The sequence below is a fragment of the Schistocerca nitens genome, chromosome 1, assembly GCF_023898315.1.
Source record: "Schistocerca nitens isolate TAMUIC-IGC-003100 chromosome 1, iqSchNite1.1, whole genome shotgun sequence".
Lineage (NCBI taxonomy): Eukaryota > Metazoa > Arthropoda > Insecta > Orthoptera > Acrididae > Schistocerca > Schistocerca nitens.
This window is the reverse complement of record NC_064614.1, coordinates 189,260,349-189,278,226: the sequence shown is the minus strand read 5'-3', so window position 1 is coordinate 189,278,226 and position 17,878 is coordinate 189,260,349. Positions and strand designations below refer to the sequence as shown.

Genomic DNA, 17,878 nt, shown 5'->3' with positions numbered 1-17,878 from the left:
AGGCTCTTGTCCGTGAATACAGCCGATAACAAAACAGTAGAACAGGCAGTCGACGGAACCTGGAAGGATTTATATGGCAACAGGACTTGGAGTTCGCAGATTTACATTTATTAAGCAATACTTAAAAAAAAAAGGACGCTTTTAGACAAAAATTTGGGCTCGTGAGTGTGTTTCAGCATGGGTGTTACACGACAGTAACGAAAATTTCTATCAAATAATTTGATTCGGCAGACAAAGAGTCCAGGTGTAATGACACGCTCAGAGTATGTTTCGTAGACGTGTGGCACGGTTGCTATGGATGGCTTTGCTGCTAGGTCTAATGTATGACGAGTTCTGGTGAAAACTCTCTCGAGATTGAGTATCAGTCAAGACTGTGAGCAAGAGTCATTGCTATTAGACGTCCGACCGAGTTAAACCTGGTCACCACCACCATAGCTGGAAGACGCCTACACACAAGTCTCGTGACATCAGCTCATAACCATACACCAAGTGGTAATGACTACAGAAGTTCCCTAAAAGTCCACCTGCAAGTATCCTGTTTGTCTTAAAGTAAATCCTCATTTATCTTCTGTCCTCAGGTGTGTCTAGGTGTAAACGCATTACAATTCCTTGGAAATCGATGGGTCAAGTAAATAATAATTTCCTCCACTGCTTCATTCTGTAAAAAAAGTATATCAGGACCGATGAACATAACGAGAATGTTCTCGTAGACCCTCCTGATGAAACTCTACACAGAATATGAGCGCAGGAGATTGGATCGAATGATGTACACGAAAAGTGTCTTCTCAGGTTTGCACATCGACCGCCGGACAGACTCCTTGTGGGGAGTGGGATCATACGCCACGTTTCCACGAACAATAACTAGTCTACGGACGCAAAGAAATCGTCACAGATTAACCACGCTAATAACGAGGATTTCAGATGAGATAGAATATCGCTCATTAAATTTCGAATAAGCTCTTTCGGGGAAAAAATATGCAAACTGGGCACGAAGTCAATCACTCCCAACAGACGTCATGCTATTATCGTGTAATACCACCTCTAGCGTTGGTTAATGGCCTACACTGGCGAGGTACAGGAATCACAAGTTTTTTGAGAGTCCTTTACTTCACAACTTCAAGCTGTTGGTAGATATTTGAATGATTCTGCTCCAGCCCGAGCCCTTTTTTACTGTTTTCCGCGTTACTCCGCAACTTAACATTGTAGGCACGCCCTCTGGATGAGATGTTAGTCGCCCCATAAAAGAGCACACCAGTCACTTTGATAACTCGAGCGCCGATGCGACTTTAAACATGCCAGAAGACGTATTTTCATTCCAGAATCATCTATTTCGCAGAGAACTATACCTAGGCAAGAATGGCTCAATTCAGATTCTGAAACAAACTTTTTTTTGCTATTTCTAATTAGATGCTGCTAATTGAGGTAATTACCATAAAAAAGCAAAATAGTACTACACCTCTGGCTCCCATTTCTTTTTACATTTGAAAACTTTTGTATTTTTTGCTTAATCACAGCTACAGTACTTAACTCTACTCGTTTGCAGGTCATTGTGTTTACAATATTGTGGCATAGTGCGAGCTGATGCAGAGGCACAGTATTCACTGAATTCTCTGGTTTGTAAACATAACCTGCTCACCATTTTCTAATGAGCTAAGCTGAACTATATATTAAATTATGCAAGAAGCAAAGATACGAGCCGTTTCACAAATGTTAAGCGTCATTTGAAGGCTCTGTGTAGTAGATAGGAAATTTAGTACATTATCAACTTTTAACGAAATCATACTACTTGTTACGCATTTTTAATATTTTTATTCAGTTCTTATACTATTTCGCCTCCAAAATACACAATGCGCTACGTGATCCGTTTTACATTTTTCTCAGCAGAATGGAATTTTCAACTTACGCTGGATTATTAACAAGTTCGTAATTAAGGTCTCAGATGCAGGCAACACTGATAGTGCGGCTATAGTCTTAGCCTCTGACTCCCTGTCACTCACACAGAAAATATTTTATTATTATTGAGAACGCTAATCAAATATAGTGTCACTGCTAATCGGATGCTGTATAATGGCTGAATAGTTTCTTTTGAGAACACTTCTTGATGTTGTATGTTCGGAGGCCTGTCGAGGAATTGCATCAACTAACAATTTGGCAGTGTCCACTTCCAGTCTTCTGGATCGATTCTCTAAGTTCAGTAGTATCTGTTCGGAAAACAGGCAGTGCTTCTTAGAGTCGTCCGGATGTGAAGCATCGTCAATGGTGAAGCTCTCCAGGTGCAGAATATTACTTCTTTCTCCTGAAACAAACAAGCAAATTGCTTATGAAAATATCTTCGTCAGGTCTTGGGAAACAATGCTTCAAATATTTTAGCAAGAATTTCTGATGTAGGAAATACCGTTCTTTGTTCACATATTGCGCTGTATTTCGTATGAGCTCCAACTGTATCTTATTAGATATAATCTGCAAAGCGATTAGGTCAATTACTTGTTGTTCTAAGAATCACCGCTATGTGTCAAGAGCAACTATCAGAAAATGGTTTCCGAACAAATGATCATGGCTTCATGAAGGATACAGAAGAATTGTTGATTTATCTTTATTTGCTCCTAAAGTGGGGCTATTAAGTGGTATGTAGATCCCTGGTTTCATTTCTACCAGAGAAAAACAAGTGAAAAAAGATTTTAGTTTCTCAAAATCATATTTTCTTTGTTGTATTATGTTTTATATGTTGAGTCTCTATAGTGATATTTCGTACATGTATGAGCTGCTGAGATTCGATGCTATTTTAGTCTATTTTAGTTTCAACGATACTTTGTTAGTTCTTAGGACTTGTATGTTTACTTCAATAATTGTCATATCATGTATTAGTTTTCATAAGCTTAGGATGTGTTGTACATAGGGTTACTACATCAGTTTTTCTTTTTATTTTCTTTTTCTTACTTCGCCGCATAATGCATTAACTAAAATAACGTTGCACTTGAAGAGAATGATAACAGACACATATATTGATATTTATCCAGGTTGGATATTGCGGGAAATCTCATGCACAGTAACGCTGAAAAGGACACACCGTTATAGGGAAAGCAGACACTGAGGAAGATGGAAGTGATGAAGGATGAGATTAAAAGCAAGAGAAAATTAGTTCAACCTCTTGCACCACTAGCTAGATGATACGAATGTGCTTTGCAAGTGCCAAAACTGGTTACTCAAAAAAAAAAAAAAAAAAAAACATATGAACATCCAGAGGAGGGAGAATTGGTCAAATGTGGCATATGTACTGTGTACTGAATACGATGTGTTCATTTACTTTACTTCAGCAAGAAATGTTTTTAATAAGTATCCTACATAACGACATTTCACTATTTTAATATTTACATCTACATCTACATCCATACTCCGCAAGCCACCTGACGGTGTTTGGCGGAGGGTACCTTGAGTACCTCCTATCGGTTCTCCCTTCTATTCCAGTCTCGTATTGTTCGTGGAAAGAAGGGTTGTCGGTATGCCTCTGTGTGGGCTCTAATCTCTCTGATTTTATCCTCATGGTCTCTTCGCGAGATATGCGTAGGAGGGTGCAATATACTGCTTGACTCCTCGGTGAAGGTATGTTCTCGAAACTTCAACAAAAGCCCGTACCGAGCTACTGAGCGTCTCTCTTGCAGAGTCTTCCACTGTAATTTATCTATCATCTCCGTAACGCTTTCGCAATTACTAAATGATCATGTAACGAAGCGCGCTGCTCTCCGTTGGATCTTCTCTATCTCTTCTATCAACCCTATCTGGTACGGATCCCACACTGCTGAGCAGTATTCAAGCAGTGGGCGAACAAGCGTACTGCAACCTACTTCATTTGTTTTCGGATTGCACTTCCTTAGGATTCTTCCAATGAATCTCAGTCTGGCATCTGCTTTACCCACGATCAACTTTATATGATCATTCCATTTTAAATCACTCCTAATGCGTACTCCCAGATAATTCATGGAATTAACTGCTTCCAGTTGCTGACCTGCTATATTGTAGCTAACTGATAAGGGATCTTTCTTTCTATGTATTTATTGTAAATATTGTAAATATGTAATGTCATTTCTTCTTATTTTTAGAGAAATGTTCTGATGACATCGATGGTACACATTCTTTGAAATTTTGTACGTAGCAATAGTACCTACGACTTGTACACAAATTAAACTGCAGTTACACAGCCGGAAAAAGAATTAGTACACCTGGAAAGACGACGACGATTATATCCATTGATGGAATATGCCACCTGGGGAATAGTAGATGTACTGATAATGGTTTCAGCGTTGTCGGACAACAGATAGCATAATGGCGTAGCTATCAGAGCACCGTCTGTGTCTACCCTTTATTACGGAATGCTCACAGCTAGAAGGCTCAGTGTGGTGGAAACGTGTGAAATTGGCAGGCAACCATGCCACAGAGATGCACTCGTGTCTCATGCAGCAAGTTTGAAAGGGGTCAAACTGTGGCCTCCCGAATGGCAGGATGGACATGTTGGACGTGGTGCGTCAGTTGTGCAACGATTATGTTATCAGTGTCACATGAATATTATCAGAACTATTGATGAGGTTCTGGACGTCCACGCAGCACATATGCCCGCCATGATCGTTGTATAATAAGGGAAATAGTGGTAGATCGTACAGCTACCACAGTACAGACTGTAGAGCTTGTGAGACAAGACGTGTCAACAAGAACTGTTGCGAGTCAGTTATTAGCAGTGGGACTACTGGCACGCACGGCTCTCGCCCGTCTTAAACTCAAGTCACGGCATCGACGTGCACGGCTCGACTGGTACCGTCAGAGGATCAGCTGGAAGAAGGAATGGCGGGCCGTGGTCTTCAGCGATGAAAGCAGATTCTGCCTGCACTCAAGTGATGGTCGTACGGGCATACGACGTAGACCTGATGAGCGCTGTCTCGTAGAGTACATTCGTCCTAGATGACCCGTGGCGGCTCGGGTTTGATCTATCGAACGTACAGCGTATAATATTATCGCTGTATCGCGGAGGAAAGAGAGAAGTGGCGCCCACTCGTGGGGGAAGTCGGCGAGACACCTGTGACAGTAGAGTAGTTGGATTTGGGAGGGCGAGCAGAAACAGTGAGATAGGCAGTAGTGCGCGGAGCGTGAAGCTGTGTCTGCCGACGCCGTGTGTGGTGGCAAGAGGACAGTTAGCCACGTTACCTGATTGTGTTTGGGCGTTTGCGGCGGACTTAGTGGGTAGAGGCGCCGATGCTGTCGGGAACAGGCTGCTTCCTTGTTTATGATGGATTTACCGTTTGCTTCTAGTGACTGCATTCTCTTCTCTATGGCTCTGTGACTGATGTGATGCTATAGCGAGCACAGTTTGTTTGGATATAAGCAGCATTTTGTTCTCAGTGTCCGTCGCTCTGGCGATTACTGAGTGTGCTTGCCGTTGTGGTGTATTTATTGAGCAGTGTGCTTTGGACGCTTGACCTTACTATTATGAGTCCATTACTTAAGGCCGCGTTTATCCTGTGAGGACTTGTGTTCTGGATTTAAAAACTTAGTTGTTGTCAGTCACTGAATTGCTCAAATGCATTCATACTTAGAGAAGTGTTATTGTTTTACACCCCTCTGAATGGGAAAATGATAAAGGGCCTTACTATTGCTGACCTTCTTGTGTGCCACTGACTTGGTTGTGTTTTTCAGCCACGTAATTTGTGCGTTTATTGTAACGAACCGATGTCTGTTTCTGATTAATGTTTCCCTGTGACAATGTGTGTTAATCTTGTAACGAACACTGTTTTAGATATTTTAATCAGTGTGTTGCACTACATATCCTATTTGTGCCTCGCAAGTGGAGACCGGAGGCGGCTTATTGGCCATGATGATGTGTTGGTAGATGCATTTCACGAGTCCAGGCCAGTCACCCGGAGATTTAGAAGTTGTATGTTGTGTTAAGTTAATACTCCTTATTTTAACCGTAATGCGCTCTTGCAGGAAGTTTATGTGGTTTTGCGCAGATTGCGCGGTATGTTTAGATGACTCTGAATTCACTATGTTAAGTGGTGTCCTCTGAGGTGCTGGAAGCAGTGGATAGACAGCAGTTTTGGACACGTTGTATATGCAAATAATTTATGTCCTTATTACGTTGGTGAGTTGCTTGCCCTTTGTGTCACAGGTGGTGTTAATTTCATTAATTTCGCCACCGGTCTTCGCAGAGGCTGCGGGAGGAACCGACCCACGGTGGCAAGCAGTTACGTAGTCGCGTCCGCCCACCGTAGCGGACGGGCGTTGTTTAGTAGCCCGACGCCTTCCTGTGCTTGGTGGCGGGAGCGTGTTGACTGGTTTCTTACGGCTTGCAGTCTGGGAAACCGTGCCTTTGGTGTACACTTGGAAGACTTACGTTTTGCTTCCAGTACCTCGGAGTGGCTCTATGTAAGTAATGAGAACGACTTATGTTGTTGGTGGCTCAGGCCGAAAGTGGTTCATTTGCTAAACAGAAGGTGTATATGCATTTCTTTCCCATAATTCTGTAAACATGTTTAGGTGGTTTTTTTTCAGGTCAATTGAATTGTTGTTCAGAGGTTACTATGTATGGCCATTAACTTATGCAGACTTTTAATAGCAAGGAACTGTATTGAATTCTGGTTTCAAGTTGTGGTGATTATGTGGGGAAGTTGCTTTGAACAGACATTCAATTAATTAGTAAACAACTGAATGCTATTTGTGAGTTGAAGTTTACTGTGTTCCTAAACATATTAACGATTATTTTTAGTAGTTCACTTATGCAGTTAGGCGATTTACAACGCCTGTTGTGTTGTTTCCTTTTAAAAGTATTATCAATGTTATTAATAAAGAAGTGTGTTGGAAAAAAAAACAGTGAATGAAGTGCCTCAAATCCCTTTGGTCCACACCTTCCGTCATTCACCCTTGGGTGGTATTAACAAACCGTGAAAGCCCGTATCACTAGACACACTGGCCGCAACCCAGGCGTTGAGGTCTGGGGTACGATAAGCTACAGCTCTCGTTCCCCTTTGGTGTTTGGGAAGGGACGCCCCTCCCACTGCCCATGAAACTCAACGTGCTCTGCAAGACGTGCCGCAACGTCCCTGGCCGGTAGGATGTTCGCAATTTTCTCCAATCAAGCGCGTGTGGGATATGGTGGGACGAGAAGTGACTCGTGCGACTCGTCAACCAACAAGTCTTATAAAATAGTCAACAGGTGGAGAAGACGTGGCATGACGTATCCCACGACAGTGTTCGCCATGTGTAAGAGGCTGCGCCGTATTTCCTGTTTTGAACAGAACCGAGGTGGAATCTTCCTGCACGTCGGTCAGAGGCCTGAAGATGGCGTCGTAAATCGCCGAAACTGGTAGGCAAATAAAATATGTTTGGAAACAAGACAGCTGAAAGGTGTTTGATTTGACATCCTTTATTCTAATATGGGTGTTTAAGCATGGTTCGATAGCTAGTAGCTCAGAACCACTTGTGCTATTGATCTGTAAATGTAATCGTTTCATGTACTCCATGTACACTGTTGCAACAATAGTTCTTGAATTAATTGGAAAATTTTAAAAGGGAGTATTAGTTTTTTCAGTCCGTGTACTCGTAACATCTTGATAATGTTAAATGGGATAAGATGTTTGAGGTACTCAAAAAAGTAGGAATAGACTATAAAGATAGAAAAATGATATGGAACCTGTACAAAAACGAGACAGCAGTTATCCGTGGACGAACAAAACAAGAAGAGGTGCAGATACGGGAAGGTGTCCGACAAGGTTGCGCATTACCCCTGTTATCTTAACCTAAACATTGAAGAGGCGCCGAAAAAAGTAAGGGAAAATTCACAGACAGGTGTAGAAATTCATGACCAACGAATAGATGTGATAAGATATGCCGATGATATAGCTGTCCTAGCTGAAAATGAAGAAGATCTTGTAGTCCTACTGAATAGAATGGATAAAGTTATGGGGGAAGAATATAATGTGAGAATTAATAAAGCAAAAACAAAAGTAATGGCATGCGGCAAAAAGGATCAAGTGAAAGTCCAAGTTCATGTAGGCAATGAACTGCTTGAACAAGTTGATAAATTTACTTATCTGGGCAGTGATATTACGAGGGATGGAAGGAGCAAGGCAGAAGTGAGAAGTAGAATTGCTCAAGCAAAGGCTGCTTTTAACAACAAGAAAAACATTTTAACATCTAAGGGCATCTGCCTTGAAATCAGGAAAAGATTTTTGAAATCATATGTGTGGAGTGTGGTATGCTATGGGTGTGAAACATGGACGCTCGGGATAGAGGAAGACCAGAAGCTAAATTCTTTGGAAATGTGGTGCTATAGACGCATGCTCGAAATAAAATGTATTGACAAGGTCACAAATGAAGTGGTTCAGGAAAGAGCAGGTGAGAAGAGAAGCATCTGGAGTTTCAGTGTTAAAAGAAGAGTGCAATTTACAGGCCACCTATTAAGACATAAAGGATTCCTGAACACAAACATAGAGGGACATGTCGAGGGAAAAAGATCAAGGGGAAGACCACGACTGAGGTACATGGATCAAATCGTGAAAGATGTGGGATGTAACACCTATAAAGAAATGAAGAGAAAAACTCAAAGACGCACAGAATGGAGACAAGCTACCATTGTATCTGTTGCAAACCAATCCTTGAATTGACCACTACAGAAGAAGACTCGTATAAGAGCCGAAGGCCGTGAAAGGGAAGAGGAGAAGGGGGTAAAAAAGGATTGTAGCCTCTCGCCGATGTTATTCAATCTGCACTTTGAGCAAGAAGTACAAAAGAACCCGTTGAAGTTTGAAAAGGGGACAAGGCTTCGGGGAGGAAAACAAAACTTTACAGTTTCCAAATAAGATTCAGTTTCTATCAGAGACACCAAAGGATTTGCCAGGTCAGTTGAACGAAATGGATAATATCTTCAAAAGAGGTGTAAGACGAACACCCAAAAGAATTAAAAATAGATTTAATCAGGTGATGCTGACGGAATTATAGTAGGAAATGAAATTTAAAATGTAGTATATGACTTTTGCTATTTCTGATGCCAAGTAGCTAACGATTGTCGAAGTACAGAAGTTATGAAATGCAGAGTAGCACCAGCAAGAAATTCGATTCCGGTATAGAGAAATTTGTTAACACCGAATGATAATGTAGACGTTAGAAAGTGTTTTTTGAAGGTACTTGCATGGAGTATACGCTCGTATGGTAGTGAAAAAAGAACGATAAGAAGTTCACACTGGTAGAGTCTTGAGTCTGAAATGTGTTGCTAGAAAAGAATGTTGAAAAGTAGATGGGTAGATCAAGTAACTAATGAGAGGCATTGAATCGAGTTGAGGAAAAATTGCCGGCCGGTGTTGCCGAGGGGTTCTAGGCGCTTCAGCCTGGAACCGCGCGACCGCTACGGTCGCAGGTTCGAATCCTGCCTCGGGCATGGATGTGTGTGGTGTCCTTAGGTTGGTTAGGTTTAAGTAGTTCTAAGTTCTAGGGGACTGATGACCTCAGATGTTAAGCCCCTTGGTGCTCAGACCCATTTGAACCATTTTTTAGGAAAAATTAAATATGTGACACAGACAGACTTAAAGGAAGAGTCGATTGACAGGATACATCCTGAGGTATCGAGATCGTCAGTTTGGTAATGGAAGTAAGAGCACGTAATATCACAACCCCTTTTGGAATCCTGTATCCTATTCCAGTCTCATCTCCACTCTCCCGAACAGGGCATATATGTAGTATTAGTAACTTACACCAATTGAAACTGTTGGTTTGACTCTGTCTACCTTGTGTCTCACCAATATATGGAATGAAGGAGACAGTTTTCTGGTTATCTGGATTCGAATACTGAGATACACTGAAGATTCTTCTTGCAGCAACTTAGTAATTTGCACTAATTTAAACTGCTGATTTGACATTTTTTGCATTGGGCCTCACCAGTATATAGCATGAAGGAAACATATTGGATTAAAAACTAATGTACCATCGTAATTTACACACAATACGAACTACAGGCAGATAGTAGGAATAAACTTGCTATTGTAATTATGGAGTAATTAATGATTAAAGTTCCGATACTTCACGTCATCGAGAGACAGCTATTTTTATGATTTTTTATGTCAGAAATTGTTTATTCTCCTAACAGAAATATGACACGACGATTTTTCAGTCAGAACCAAACCTGTTTATGTTCTCATTGGTGTCAGTTTATGTAACTGTAATTACGACCGTACACAAATGTAAAATTTTGCTTATAGAAAAATTTAATTAGTTGAATCTAGGCTTTTCATTCAATAAAACTAATCGCTCTATTCACCTGAAAATAATAAAGTGATTTTACTTTAAGTCAGTAAAATAATATATACAAATTAACGATATATATTGTTGCAGTGATAAAATATGTAATTTATAGTCTTAATAGAAACAGACCCTCTCCTGTCTTTGTATGAAATTATTCACTGTTATTCCATGTAATTTTCTATGTAACTTGGGAAGATGTATGTAAAAACTTTAATTGTTAATGTGCAAAATTGAATATGTAAAAATGACAGTAATTGTTTGAAATCATATAAATAGAGGCGATTTGTACGCCACCATAAGTCAGTTTTAGGTCACTCTTAAGTCAGTCTTCGAGCGAATTTTGTATCAACAGCATGCAGTCAAACTTTGTAAGTTCGCCACCGGACATCTAGTGTGCGAAATAAAATGTATGGTGAACATGAAGTACTGAAACTTATTGGATACATTGGATAAATCCCATTTGGCGATGCAGCAACATCAAAACGAACCTATGTCAGCATCAAGAAGCAGCACCCTGGATTACACAAGATACTTTTTTTTTTTTTTTTTTTTTTTGTGGAGAATATCCGTAATAAGACGTGGTATGTTGAACACTGCTTTTCTTGTGTTTAGCAATGATACATATCCCAAACGTCACGAAAACATTTTCGTCACGTTTTATTACAAGCAGGAATGTGGGAGGAATTGTAGAGGGAGACCAAAGCTTAGAAACAGTAGTCAGGTTCAAATGTATGAAGGTTGCAGTAGTTATGTAGATATGTACAGTCTTGTAGAGAACAGATTAGCGTCGAGAGCTGCATAAAAAGACCACAACACATTTTGGAATGTGTGTTAACATTTTTTGTCTGTATTAATAACAATGCTAGGACAACATTAATCAGTCACGTGCACTTTATAGCATAAAAAAGTGTTTGTATTTCGTTGGTAAACTACAATTAATAATAATTCTCTTTTACAAGTGTAGCTTTGTCTTGTCACCAACCGTATGTATTAGGTGTGATACGTTGGCTTCAACAGTGTGTAAATACAATAAAATATTCGTAAATACATTGTTATTAATGGTGTCAGTTAAGGCGATTTCCTTCAATTTACTTTACAAATTTAGCAACCATTTATGTCATGCAAATGAGACAGAAGAAATTCCAGTCCGTTTCCTACGTTTTCTACAGTTAGTCGAGTTTTGGAACTACTCGTGAAGGGGTCACTCATCATGTGACTATTCTGTTAGTTTATGTAGAAATAAATTTATAACTACAGTATTTTTACGCAGTTTGCAACGTTACTAAAACAAGGTGAATTTCAATAAGTGTTCTGCATTAACGGCGCAGAAGCTCAGAATGTAAGTATGTGTTTGTCACGATATATTTCGAGAGAATACTGTCTAGCATACGGTTTTTGGAAAGGGTGGGATTTAAAAATCTAGCTACTTAATTTGAAGCTGATGGTAACCCAACGCGTTCTAAAATGCGAAGACGTGCAAGAGTTTCATATTCAGAAAGTTAATCTGGTAGTACACGGATGTGTAAGTTATGAAGCAGTCGTAATCGACTACACGCGACGAGCCGTGAAGATCAACAGTATTAAATGGATTTCAGGGAAAAAGTCAAGAAGGATGCTGGCGCAAAGAGGCCGATGAAGCAACAGGTTACGAAAGACGATCGCTAATAACACGTTTAGTTTAATTGGTGGCAGGTGACGTTTTTTATACCGCCCGGCAGGAATTGCTGCGGTTACAGCTTTGAGCAGACTACTGCTGTAAAGAGGAAGAGCAAGAAGGTATGATGACGTAGACAGTGGTTGGCATTTACTTCGTTTTCGAATGAGAATCGTCACTTGGACATCCGAGTGATCCATCTGAGACAATTTTCTGTATACATGTAACTACATACAGGGTGACAATTATTGAACTATATGAAAAAAATGTAAAATAGTTACAAACTACAGCGTCCACACATTTTATTCAACATGTAAACGTCACTACAGACATTCGGTTCGAGCTTATGACATGTTCGATATGCCTGCGATGATGTGGCGCAGACGAATACCGAAATTCTGCACGACCCGCCGAAGTCTTGGAACATCGATACTGTCGATGATCTCCTGAATGGCTGTTTTCAGCTCAGCTATGGTTTTGGGGTTACTGCTGTACACCTGGATCTCGAGAATATGGCGGCCAGAGGAGCCCATACCAGTGGCCTCTGGCTACCCCAGAGCCAGAATGGGGGTCCCCAAAGTGCTCCTCCAGGACATCACTCTCCTGCTTCAATGGGGTCGAGCTCCGTCCTGCATGAACCACATCTTGCCGAAATCATGGTCACTTTGGATAATGGGGATGAAATCATCTTCCAAAACCTTCACGTACCGTTCGGTAGCCACCGTGCCATCAAGCAATACCGCTCCGATTATTCCATGACTGGTGGTTGCACACGACAAATTCACCTGTTGAGGACGAAGAGACTTCTCGATCGCGAAATGCGCATTCTCAGTTCCCAAAATGCTCCAATTTTGCTTATTGACGAACCCATCCAAATGAATGTGGGCTTCGTCGCTGAACCAAAACATGCATGCGCACACTAATTCCCATCATGCTCCGCGGCCATCCGTGAAGTTTGAGCGTCCTGAAGCAAATCGTTCAGAAGTGGCGACAATTTTATTTCATATAGTTCAATAATTGTCACACTGTAAGAAAGACATAGAAATTAATGTGGGATTGACCTCCTTATATTCAGACTGATGAAAGCAGCTTCGTCCATAAACTAACTAATCATGTAAAAGACTAACAGGTCAGACATAATTTCGGGGTATAAGTTGTGGTACTCACATCCAACATTCTTACACGTACCACATTCCATCCCTAAAAGCTTCTCCAAACTCTTCGTCTCACATATCGACAGCCTTGCAATACGAAACCTTTCCTTTCTCATTAGCTCTTTTCATGACTTCGTTCCGTTGCATATATCTAGAGCATGCCACGAAGATAATCGCCACTTAAGTTCTTCAGATTTATTAACCTATCAGTTCTTATGCTATGTCTTCTATTACATTCACAATATCTGTACATAATACGTTCTCTGTCCATAAATGTGCTGTTCCCTCCTGATCTTTCTAGTAGAGAGCATACCTTCACTTTCCCCTTTTCCATTCCCCGAAAAGTCCGCATTTCAACACAATGAAGTGCTCCATACTTACTAATTCGGAAACTTTTTCTAAATTATGATTGGTAACAGCAGACTTTAAATGTCAGTGTTTGTTAAAAATTCATATGTTTGATCTCATCATTGCTGCTCTGTTCTTGCTTGGTTCTGCTTCCCTGATTGAAAAATTCTTCTGTCATTCTACCGAGCTATCGTTGTTTGTAAACCTTCTTCTTAGCAAACTCTTCTTATTGCTACTAGTTTTATAGGGTTTTTCAACTTACAATTACAGACTCTGTGAGAAGAAGAAAGCAAATTACTACAACTGGTAACTCAATAGTAACTCTTCCGTACACGTCTCCCTTTATCTTATTTCGTGCTCACTACTATTCACTGAAAGGAAGCGAGAATACTACAATAGGTTCAAATGGCTCTGAGCGCTATGGGACTTAACATCTGTGGTCATCAGCCCCTAGAACTTAGAACTACTTAAACCTAACTAACCTAAGGGCATCACACACATCCATGCCCGAGGCAGGATTCGAACCTGCGACCGTAGCGGTCACGCGGTTCCAGACTGAAGCGCCTAGAACCGCACGGCCACACCGGCCGGCACTACAATAGGCTGCCCTGCCCTGTTGAGTAGGGAATGAAAGTTCCAAAGACTGAATTCAACATTTCGTCCTAATGACGATCTTTACTTTCGGTCAGAATGACACTATCATCCAAGAAATCTGGTATTGGTAAGTGTTCAACTTGCACTTGTATTCCTGGCCGGAAATTTCACTTCTCTGTCAGCTTCTTAGAAAATCAGCAGTCAAGGTGCAACGCAGCCTTATGTCCTCCTTGGCAGGAGATTGTCTTCATTGTTCCCTTGACTTCTACTCCCATTACTCTCACATGTGAAGAAAATGAACTCATGTGGCTCGCGGGACATGATGTACAGTTTTTATTATTGTGGTATGTGGCTTGTATATCAAGCGCCTTAGGTGTAAATGTCTCGTCCACAGGGTGGAGAAAAACAATAATAACGCCTGGAAACCAGACGGCATGTCGAATCGAGTAAAATGTTGCAAACAACTGCAACGCACCCTTGTGGAACTACGGCCATATCTACAAATTCGTCTACACCTACATGACTGCTCTGCAACTCACACTTAAGTGTTTGTCAGAGGGTTTATCGAACCGCCTTGAAGCAATATCGCTACCGTTTCACTCTCCAATAGCACGTGGGAAAAACGAACATTTAAATCTTCACGTGCGGGCTCTGATTCTCCTATTTTATCACAATTATCGTTTCTTCCAATATATGTGGACATCAACAAAATATTTTCGTATTAGAAAGAGAAAGCTGATGATTGAAATTTCGTGAAAAGCTCTCGCCGCAACGAAAAACGCCTTCTTTCAGTGAATGCCAGCCTAACTCGTACATCACGTTCTTGGCACCCCCTCCTCTATTAGGCAATAATACTAAACGAGGTACCGTTCATTGAACTTTTTGTATGCCGTCTGTCAGTCCCATCTGGTAAGGATCCCATACTCGGCAGCACTACTCCAGAAGAGAACTGTTGGCAGTCTCTTTTTTGGTAGACCACTTGCAACTTCGAAGTGTTCTGCGATAAAACAACAACTAATCAACAATGAGCAAACGGAAGTTTGTCCGCTAAGGCAACAGGTTTGTCCGATTAAACTGCTGCTGTGGTATGCTGTGGATGTTGTACATCACCGTGTTTTCAGCGTAGTTGGTGTAACAGTTAAGCTGTACCCAGCAAACATTGCAGAATATTCCCCCCTAGCATAAGCAACCGCAGATACGAATTCAAGGTTTGCGTAGAGTTGAGTGTTTAGCAGGACCCGTTGTATTCAGCTTATTTAGTTAGTTACTGCACTCTTTAGCATATCAGGTGCCAGCTGGGGCGTGTTAGTTTACTCGCACGCACCACCACGCGCTCGTCGTTGACTGGCCGTCGCTTTATGTCCGTAAATGTAAGTCGGTGCATTTTAGAACTATGGTTGTCTGGAAAATTTTTCTCGATTCGACTTCCCTTAGCTTGCTCTGAACTTATAATGAGATTTTCTTCATGCTCTATAAGACTGTAGCGAAACTACCACTTATTTCTTGTGGGAAACTGTAGATTAAAATATAGTTGTAAGTGGGAAGGGTCTGGGGATAAAAGCCAGTAACAGATGGACGACTTACCAGCCGGAGCTGTAGCTGGAACTGGACGCTTGGCTGGAGGCCTGGCTGTAAGAGTGGCTTCCTCCGCCCCCGCCGCCTCCGCAGGTGGAACAGACCTGGGGCTGCGGGTTGCAGCCGCCACCTCCGCAGCCAGAGGGCGGGTAGTGCACTGGCGGCGGTGCAGGCTGGAAGCAGCCTCCCGTCGGACATCCGCCACCGCTGGGCGGGTAGCGAGGGGGCGGAGGGGGAGGAGGCGGCTGATAACAGCCTCCGGTCGGGCAGCCGCCGCCGCCGCCGCTTGGCACCACAGTGATTTTGACAGGGACCTTCACTTCCACTGGCTGGGTGATCTGCTTGTAACTGCCGCCGCCGCCCCCGCAGCCGCCGTATCCACAGCCGCCGCCTCCGCTGGGCACATATCCGCCTCCGCCGCCACAGCCTGGATGGCCACAGCCGCCGCCGCCGCCCCCAGAATAGACGGGAACAGGTACGGCCACAGCGACCGGGGCAAAACCAACCCCGCCGCCTCCGCAGCCGCCACCGCCGCAACCGCCACCTCCTCCGCCGAAGCCACCAAGTTTCTTCCCCAACAGACACTTGAGGCAAATTGTCCGTTTCTTCCTCTTTCTGGGATCAGGTTGTGCTTCGGTATCTTCTTGGTTGTTGGTAGCTGGAAGGGAAGGGAATGAAATTTGTTAGAATACATCCAGCATTGAACACGTTATCAAAATAGCAGTTGAATAAATGGAGTTCGCGCGACTGCACGCCAGAATTCTAATGGGTCTTAAATATACTGCTCTTCACCAGGACAAAGAATTTTGAAAAATGGCGACAAAAGTTTTAAAATACACTACTGGACATTAAAATTGCTGCACCACGAAGATGACGTGCTACAGACGCGAAATTTAACCGACAGGAAGATGCTGAGATATGCAAATGATTAGCTTTTCAGAGCATTCACACAAGGTTGGCGCCGGTGGCGACACCTACAACGTGCTGACATGAGGAAAGTTTCCAACCGATTTCTCATACACAAACAGCAGTCGACCGGCGTTGTCTGGTGAATCGTTGTTGTGATGTCTCGTGTAAGGAGGAGAAATGCGTACCATCACGTTTCCGACTTTGATAAAGGTCGGATTGTAGGCTATCGCGATTGCAGTTTATCGTATCGCGACATTGGTCAAGATCCAATGACTGTTAGCAGAATATGAAATCGGTGGCTTCAGGAGGGTAATACGGAACACCGCGCTGGATCCCAACGGCCTCGTATCACTAGCAGTCGAGATGACAGGCATCTTATCCGCATGGCTGTAATGGATCATACAGCCACGTCTCGATCCCAGAGTCAACAGATTGGGACGTTTGCAAGACAACAACCATCTGCACGAACACTTCGACGACGTTTGCAGCAGCATGGACAATCAGCTCGGAGACCATGGCTGCGGTTACCCTTGATGCTGCATCATAGACAGGAGCGCCTGCGATGGTGTACTCAACGATGAACTTGGGTGCACGAATGACAAAACGGTCATTTTTTCGGATGAATCCAGGTTCTGTTTACAGCATCATGATGGTCGCATCCGTGTTTGGCGACATCGCGGTGAACGCACATTGGAAGCGTGTATTCGTCATCGCCATGACTCGATCACCTCTTCTTCGCACTGACGGCACTTTGAACAGTGGACGTTACATTTCAGATGTTTTACGGTCCGTGGCTCTACTCTTCATACGATCCCTGCGAAATCCTACATTTCAGCAGGATAGTGCACAACCGCATGTTTCTGGATACAGAAAATGTTCGACTGCTGCCCTGGCCAGCACCTTCTCTAGATCTCTCACCAATTGAAAACGTCTGGTCAATGGTGGCCGAGCAACTGGCTCGTCACAATACGCCAGTCACTACTCTTGGTGAACTGTGGTATCGTGTTGAAGCTGCATGGGCAGCTGTACATGTACACGCCATCCAAGTTCTGTTTGACTCAATGCTCAGGCGTATCAAGGCCGTTATTACGGCTAGAGGTGGTTGTTCTGGGTACTGATTTCTCAGGATGTATGCACCCAAATTGCGTGAAAATGTAATCACATGTCAGTTCTGTTATAATATATTTGTCCAATGAATAAACGTTTATCATCTGAATTTCTTCTTGGTGTAGCAATCGTAATGGCCAGAAGTGTAAGATTAATGGAAAGAGATCTAAGGGTTTGAAATATTCTTGGATGGTGGGTGGTGTTCATGTTGGAAGAAAAAACCTAGTGAAAAAACTGCAGGATGTATTGGTATGTGATA

The 17,878-nt window shown here is 42.4% G+C and overlaps 1 protein-coding gene across 1 annotated transcript in view; it reads right to left on the bottom strand.

Annotated features, from left to right (window-relative positions):
* Window positions 1-1,786: 1,786 nt before the first annotated feature.
* LOC126234989 (loricrin-like) overlaps window positions 1,787-17,878 on the bottom strand; it is a 55,226-nt gene continuing 39,134 nt past the window's right edge. The window contains exons 3-4 of the mRNA XM_049943729.1: window positions 15,613-16,261; window positions 1,787-2,296 (exon numbers count right to left, since the gene is read on the bottom strand). Coding sequence (XP_049799686.1) covers window positions 2,284-2,296; window positions 15,613-16,261 — 662 coding nt within the window. The 3' untranslated portion in view covers window positions 1,787-2,283. The remainder of the gene's footprint in view (window positions 2,297-15,612; window positions 16,262-17,878) is intronic.